General features: G+C 43.4%; 1 protein-coding gene across 1 annotated transcript in view; it reads right to left on the bottom strand.

Annotated features, from left to right (window-relative positions):
- The window catches only part of LOC143995975 (serum paraoxonase/arylesterase 2-like), a 32004-nt gene continuing 23474 nt past the window's right edge, over positions 1 to 8530 (bottom strand). Inside the window, exons 8-9 of the mRNA XM_077490757.1 lie at positions 6121 to 6249; positions 1 to 4557 (exon numbers count right to left, since the gene is read on the bottom strand). Of these exons, the coding sequence (XP_077346883.1) occupies positions 4396 to 4557; positions 6121 to 6249 (291 nt within the window). The 3' untranslated portion in view covers positions 1 to 4395. The remainder of the gene's footprint in view (positions 4558 to 6120; positions 6250 to 8530) is intronic.

Here is an 8530-nt window from a genome sequence, read left to right as displayed (position 1 = left end):
TTTGTTTGAAATCTTTGAAAATGTATTTAAAAAAAAACACATGTACATAAGTATTCACAGCCTTTGTCATGACACTCAGAATTAAGCTCAGATGCATCCTATTTCCACTGATCATGCTTGGGATGTTTCTACAACTTGTTTGGAGTACACCTGTGGTAAATTTAGATGATTGGACTTGATTTGGAAAGGCACACACCTGTCTATATAAGGTCTCACAGTTAGCAGTGCATGTCAGAGCACAAACCAAGCCATGAAGTCCAAGGAATTGTCTGTAGACCATCCAAGACAGGACTGTATGAAGGCACAGATCTGAGGAAGGGTACAGAAAAATTTCTGCAGCATTGAAGGTGCCACTGAGCACAGTGGCCTCCATCATCCGTAAATGGAAGAAGTTTGGAACCACCAGGACTATTCCTAGAGCGGGCCACCTGGCCAAACTGAGCGATTGGGTGAGATAGTCAAGGAGGTGACCAAGAACCCGATGGTCACTATGACAGAGCTACAGCATTTCTCTGTGGAGAAAGGAGAACCTTCCAGAAGAACAACCATCTCTCCAGCACTCCACCAATCAGGCCTATATGGTAGAGTGGCCAGATGGAAGACACTTCAGTAAAAAGCACATGACCTGGAGTTTGCCGAAAGGCACCTGAAGGACTCTCAGACCATGAGAAACAAAATTCTCTGGTCTGATGAAACAAAGATTGGACTTTTTGGCCTGAATGGCAAGCGTCATATCTGGAGGAAACCAGGCACCGCTCATCACCTGGCCAATATCATCCCTACAATGAAGCATGGTGGTGGCAGCATCATGCTGTGGGGAGGTTTTTAGACAGTGTCAGCTGCCACTATCTCTGGGCTGTACTGTCTGAATTTGGAATTGACTCTAGATTTATCAAGTGGACAAAGCTACTGTACAGCTCTCCACAGGCTGCCATACCTTTGTCAGACAGGATATCAGCTGCCTTTGCACTGGGCAGGGGGACTAAACAGGGCTTCCCCTTGCCCCCCCTGCTGTTTGCACTGGCCATTGAGGCTTTTGCTGCCCAGGTGCGGGATCATCCACAGATCAGGGGATTCTGCTATGGTTACGTGCACGAGAAATTAATGCTTTACGCCGACAACATGCTCCTCTTTCTGGAGGACGTGGATGTTGTCACATGCAACGCTGCTTATCACAGATTTTGGCCACTACTAAGGCTTAACCATTAATTGGTTCAAATCCACATTGATGTTTCTGGATGGAGCACCTGGGTCAGACACGGAGCTCCCCTGCCCTGTCCCTGTAGTAACTTCCTTTAAATACTTGGGTATCCACGTTTCACCCAAGCTGACTGACTACTACAGCCAAAATATATACCCCTTACTGACTCGCTTCAGTGACAAAATAAACATAGGAAATTAACTTAAAATGTCTTTGGTGGGGAAAACAAACCATATTAAGATGATCCTTATGCCCCAACTTCTATACCTGCTTCACAACACACCTGTGGTTATTCTATTTAAAATTTTTCGAGTGGTCAACTCCTTATTCAGATTACTCCTTTGGCACAACCAGGCCCCTGGGGTCAAACTGGAAATACTATTTAGCTGCACGGCTGCAATGCTTGATTGGAGCTATGGCTCCCAAGCCTGCTGGTTCGTCAGCCAAACTCCTAATTACTGGCACAGTCCATACCGGAGGGCCTGGAGGCACATCTGTTCCAATGGCCTAACAAACAAATGCCACTTACACACTCCTTCAGAAGGTGTGGAATAAGGTCAAACAATTGCAGCAAGTAACGCCGTACACAGCTTACGGCCCATTATGGTGGAATAAATTGTATGAGGAACTGGCCAAGCTCCAACAGGGAACTAGGTGGAGCCCCATGGGAATAACTCACCTCAGGCATTGGGTATTGAATTAAAAAAACAGTATACAATTATCATGATCGATTGTTCAATAATATAAATTTCTTACTGTAATTATTTATTCCTCCGTTCCATCATGAATGTGGGCATGTGAAGCCCAATCGAGATCGCTTCCTGTGATAGCTTTTAAGAGGTGCATGCTGGATAACCTCTTGATCTCGCGCATGTGCGATTCAACAGCGGCCATAGCGTAGACTCCTGGGAAATGATGGCACATCATTTCCCATGAGCATAGGCGAGGGAGAAAGTCACGAGGAGCTCCGTGGATCAAGAAGTGGCAGATTACGAGGACTACATAGCAACAGGGCCTTTCTGGAAAGTATACAAAAAAATTCCCTCCAAATGTTTTTTTCTAGGTTAAAAGTAGTCTTTTTTTTTAATCAACAAGTTTTATTTTGTTTACAGTGCATACATGTTATAGTGTACATTTCCAGGTATGGTACATATTATACAAATCTTCAAACAACAGTCGTATCTCCGTCTGAAATGTTTGTTATCACAAGTCCTATGCATGAAATAAATGAAGTAAAGAGGTACCTAATGTCAATGTTTTGTGGTTTGCTTTATTACCCATGGACTTGGTGATCCACATGCCGTTGACTTTCCCGTGCGTGGTGCGAGAGTTAGGTCATGAACAAGTGTCTGACTCCTGCAGCCACCTATACCAAATTTTAAAGTATTTCTCAGGTGTCTCAGGTGTCTATTGGTGTATATACATTTTTTATATGGGAGGGTGTTGTTTATTTCCGCTTTCCAGTCTGCAATGCTCGACGGACAAGTCCTCATTCATTTCCAAGCTATTGCCTTTCGCTCTATAAATAGCGTCTCGTAGAAATGTCTTTGTGTATCTATCGGTCAAGTCTGGTAAAAGTCCTAAAAGGCACATTTTTGGGTCAAGCGTGGATGGAGAGCGCATGTTGTCATGGAGGAATCTCACTATCTGTGTCCAGAGTCCCTGTATTCTGAGGCACAACCACAATAAGTGAATAAATGTGCATGTCTCCCTTCCACACATTTGGCACTAAGTGGACTGGGAGTTTCTGTATCTGGCTACCTTGAGGCGAGTGAGGTACGCTTGATGGATTATGTAAATTTGGTCAGTCTGTCCCAGAGTTTTGGCAAAACCGCTTTACAAAATTCCAGAACTTCCGCCCATTCCTCGTCCTCTATAGGTCCCACCGCCCTTTCCCAGCGAGGCTTAAGGCCATATGCTATTGATAGGAATTAAGTTTGGGTTGCATGTTTGACTTGTAAATACCTGAAGAACATGTGGTTAGGAAGATTGTATTCTTCTTTGAGCGTGTGAAAGTTTTTAGGTTCCCAATCTTAATTAAATGATGTAGGTAGAAGATTCCATGAATGGACCAGCGATATACATCAGGGATTTGCCAAAATACGAGTAGGGTCTTGTTGTGCCACAATGGGGTGAAGTCGTTATGTTGAGGAATCTCTAGTTTAGCTGAGGCAATGTCCCATATGCGTCTGTATTGATGCAATAGGGCCTTCTCACCACTCCGTAAACCAGTATTTCCGGGGCTTATCATTACCACATAAAGTGGGTCTTTAGTGTATCTGGCCCACTTGGGGCACATTAGCTGGAGGAACCTCTCTCTCTGTCTGTCTTGTCAATGTGGTATAACTGGGATAATTGGGACGCAATATAGTATAGGTTGAAATCCGGCAATGCTAAGCTTTGTGTTCACATAGGATATGAGGGGTTCGATATTTAGGTGTATATAGTCTGTCAACATTCTAGACACATGTATCCCGAGGTATTTAATGGTACTGCCGCTTTGGAGTGGTAACCTGGCCTGTGACTCGGTTGGTGGGAAATTGTCTATTGGTAATATCTGTGATTTCTCCCAAATAAAGGTCCCAAATTGTTCAATTGTTTGTAGTGCCACACGTAAGGAGGGTCCCGGGTCTGCCAAGTATAATAGGGTATCGTCCGCGTACATACTGATTTTGCAATCAGATTACCGGAGCATAGTCCCCTGATTTCTGGATTATCCCGGGTGGATATGGCCAGCAGGTCAGCTGCCAAGGCGTATAGCAACAGCGAAAGGGGGCAACCCTGCCTTGTGCCTCTACTGAGGTCAAACTGCTCGGTGGGCCATCCGTTGGCCATCACCCTGGTAAAAGTAGTCTTTTAATGCAAAAAAAAATGTTTTTAGGGTGGAACTCCACTTTAAGACTTTCATGCAGGAGCTTTTAATTTTACTTTTGCACATTGATGCAATGTTACCACTGACCACTAGAGGGGGGAATTTTCAGAAGAACTTGCAAGCTAATAGTAACATTCCACACACATTGCGCACTGAATTCCATTGTCATTCCCTGAGTCTGTCTATGCAAATTACACCTAATGACTTTTCAGTTTTCAAAAAAAATAAAATTTGTAACGCAAAGATACGTTTTTTTCCCAAACATTATAGTACAGTATTTTGTTATGTAGATTGGATAGTTTTTCCAGCTCCTGGTGGCTCCTCAATCCAGCTGACAGTACAGAGCTTTGTGGAATACGGTCCCTATAATCAGCTTCTTCTTGTACACTGCAGCTACAGAAGACCCCTGAATCACTGAGCCGTTATTGACGTAAACCCGGGTCACTATCGGGTGATCTGAGTGAATGTTCTGTATACGGATCACCTGCAAAATCAATACAACTACTGTTATTTCTCCATTGTGCTTCTCAGTCATAAATGCAGCATAAACACAGAGGGTCTCATATATAATTGTAAAGAAAGTATTAGAGCTCTTGCACACAGATGCCGAAAATGCCATGTTTTTAGGCATGCATGCATTTTTTTTTTCTTTTACTGATCTAAATGCATGGCCTTGTTCACACATGCCCCGTACACATGAGCGGATTTTTCGTTGGAAAAAACTTGGATGGTTTTTCTGACGGAATTCCACTCAAGCTTCGCTTGCATACACACGGTCACACAAAAGTTTGCGGAACTTTTGACCGTCAAGAACGCAGTGACGTACAACACTACGACGAGCCGAGAAAATTAAGTGCAATGCTTCAGAGCATGCATCGAATTGTTTCCAAGCATGCGTAGGAATTTTCCACATCAGAATTTGTACAGATGATCGGAATTTCCAATCGGAACTTTTTCCGACCGAAAAATTGAGAACCTGCTCTCAAACTTTTGCTGGCAGGAATTCGGCCAGCAAAAGTCCGATGGAGCATACACACGGTCGCATTTTGCAACTTAAAGCTCTGATCGGTCTTTTACTGGCTGAATTTCCGATCGTGTGTACGGGGCAACAGATGTACAGTAAATGTTTGGGAGGCCAGGGCAGAGAGCTTTTTTTTCTTTCCAGGAATGGTTCCAATCCTCCTGGGATTGCTTCCCCTGGGAGGCAGCTAGTTTATTACAATAGCTACAGTTTGGACCTCAGCAGATGTTTGTCTGAGGGCCTGGAGAAGGAAGGCAAACAGGATTTTTGCTGGAGAGTATCAACTTGGAGTCAGATCTGGAGAAGGATCTTTCTCTCCATCACTGAAGAGTGTTACATGGAAGCTGAGTGGTAGACAGCTTTTCCTAGCCTAGGACATTGTAAGACCTGGTCTTGGGGGGGGGGTTCTTGTTCCCCTAGAGGGAATTGAGGGTCAGAGGTTATTGGATGGACTGGAACTGGAGACCTAGCATTCCTGTCTATTGCCTCCAGTCAAGGTTGTTTCAATAGGATATTATAAGAAGTTTGTCCCCCTGTTGAATTCTGCTGTAATTTTTGAGTATCCTGAACCTTTAAAACCTGTTCAAGTTTCTGCAAATAAAATTAACAAAAAGACATCCCCTAGACTAGTGATGGTGAACCTTGGCACCCCAGATGTTTTGGAACTACATTTCCCATGATGCTCAACTACACTGCAGAGCGCATGAGCATCATGGAAAATGTAGTTCCAAAAGATCTGGAGTGCCAAGGTTCACCATTGCTGCCCTAGACTGAGCCTATGTTGTCAGTGTGCTTGGAGCTGTGCCGGTGGCTGGCAGCCTCTGTACTAGCCTGGGGGACCTTGACATATTCTCAATGGCCCCTTTGGGGGTGAGAACTGCATATGTATCATATTTAAAAAAAATAAAAAAGAATGCAGGGGTTGCTCCAAGGGTGTTCAAGAAGGGTTGATGGACATTAAAATGTATTATTTTGGTGCTTGAAGAGGGATTAAATGCTTTAATATATTATAACTTATACACTAACCTCAGATCCAGGGGGATCTTCCTCCTTGTATTCAGACACTTTAAATATATTTGGATGTGCTCCTGTCCAAACATCCCCTGTAACTGGATCCACAAACAGGTTATCTGCACAAGTATCTACGTCAACTGCCTGGTTGAAAAAAAAAGAAGGAAATGTAATAATGTGCTTTGTATCCATGAATACATGTATATACAAGAGGAGACAAAGAGAGAGAGAGAGAGAGAGCAAATAGAGAGAATGAGAGAAGAAAGGAAAAAGTGAGCGAGAGAGAAAGAAAGAAAGAAAGAAAGGGAGAGAATGGCAGAGCGTGAATGTCCACATCCTGGGAATTAAACCAGGATGATACAGAGAGACTTACAAGCCTAAGTAGAGTAGCCTGTACCAGAAGGGTGACCAGGGAGACCTAGAGGATAAGGCCCACTTCTTGCTATGGTGCCTGAAGTATTCAGTAGTGAGGGACACTGCTTTCCAGAAACCCTCTGCTCTAATCCCGGATTTCACTTCATTATCTTTAGCAAAAGAAAGGAGGTCATTGAAGAACTGAATAACTAGAAGCAGAGGACAGGTGTAGCACCCGCCTAGTTAGGCTGCTAGGTTTGCTTTTTGATCTTGTTGTAATCAGGGGAGCAGTAATTGTCTAGCTTGGCCTGTTCAGGGCTTCACAGGCTGGAAGTTTGATTGCTTTCCCCTGCCTCTAGAAGAAGTGTCTTATGTTTAGGTAGGGAGAATTGAAATGATCAGCACGAACACTGAGCAGGGCCTAGCCAAAACCTGGGAAGGTGTATCCAGAAAGTGGCTGTGATGCTGATAAATAGTTTGGAGCCCTGAGGAGATTGTCTTTCTGAGGAAATCAGAAAGCTGAGACTAGGAGGGGACAGCTTGCCCCTGGTGCCCCATGGGACTTGATGCTGGATTACTGTACAAGAGGCTGAACCTATGCACTAATCCTGTTTCAGGATTCCGAGACTTTATGTAGAGTAAATACCAGTGCATGAAATACTAGGGAGTTATTATTGCCATGCAGAGAAAAAAAATGTTGGTATTTAGTTAGAGTTAGTTAGATAGGATATGCTCTGTCTGATTTGTTCCAGGACTCTGGAAGATGACAATGAGTCAAGACTGGTGTACATATTCTGATTATTACAAAGTAGACGCTGAGTGTGTATGTTGGCCCACTAGGTGGCATTACAGGCCATAAGCATAGTTGATGGACTCTAAACACTATACTTTAGGCTTATCGTTATTTTATGCACTATTGACTTGGTCGGAGTGCTCTGATTTTGTAAAACAGTGTTTGAAATGTTTTGCCAACTTTGTTCTTTTACAGGTGAGCCACAATGAAGACCACCACTTTGGTTGATTTTTTAATGCGCTAACCCTTTGTGTTTAGCTATAAGTGAGGCTCTACCCAGATAGGCTATACATATGTGTATATATGCTGTAAAAATTCTGTCACCTGATTGGGTCCTGATATGACCTGGTGCCAGTCTCTCGCTATGTTGTATAAAGTGCCTTAAATGCATTATGCATTAAAGAATAAATAACTTTTACTATGTGGAATGCCACATATACATTTTTGTTACACTATTATTTCCTCTCCTCATCCTTTGTTATTGTGGGATACTCTGCTCTTGTTCCAAGAGCTATATTCGTGTTATGGCCAATGAGTACAGGGCCTATTTTTTTTCGGGGGGGGGGGATTTAACATCCTCCTAGTTAGGCTACTAGGTAAATTTAGTTTTGGCTCCTGTTGTAATCAGGGGAGCAGTAATTGTTTAGTCTGGTCTGTTCAGAGCATCACAGGCTGGGAATTGTATTGCCTTCTTCTGCCTCTAGAAGAAGTTTCTGGAGTTTAGGGAGGGAAATACAAATGATCAGGACCTGGATCACCTGCTGGTGGCACTGTGCTTCCCAGAGTAAGATGTTGCAGTTCCGGTTTCCACCAGCGTGTGTCTGGAAGGTATTTAGTCCCTACTCTACTATTACACTTCACTTAAGGTTTTTGCTTTTCTGCCAGATACTGCTTTCCACTTATTCTGAGCCTAGATCCTGGTCATGCTCCTGCCCTGCATCCTGAACCCCCCTGCTTTTTTCTGCTGCTTTTGAACCTGATCCCAGTCCTGGTTCCCCCTTCCCATATGTTCCCAGCATTTCCAGTTTCCCTGTTTATCCATGTTCCCCATTTGTGTATGTATTGTATGTAGTTAGTTGCTAGTTAGGCTGTTAGTTAGGTAGCTTGTTATGCAATTTGTCTTTGGGTTATGGTTCACTTGTATCCATGTTTGCTGTGTTTCCTGTTTGCTAATGTTTGGATGTCTTTTGTTTTACTAATAATACATTTACTTTACTATATACAGTGTGGTCTGGCCTCGGTTTACTTATGTATCTATGCAGATTTAGCCATCCCTGA

This window comes from Lithobates pipiens, unplaced genomic scaffold (genome assembly GCF_037356315.1).
Source record: "Lithobates pipiens isolate NorthernLeopardFrog02 unplaced genomic scaffold, aLitPip1_a1.2 Scaffold_19, whole genome shotgun sequence".
Lineage (NCBI taxonomy): Eukaryota > Metazoa > Chordata > Amphibia > Anura > Ranidae > Lithobates > Lithobates pipiens.
Note: the sequence above shows the minus strand (reverse complement) of the source record. Positions and strands in the feature narration are given on the sequence as shown.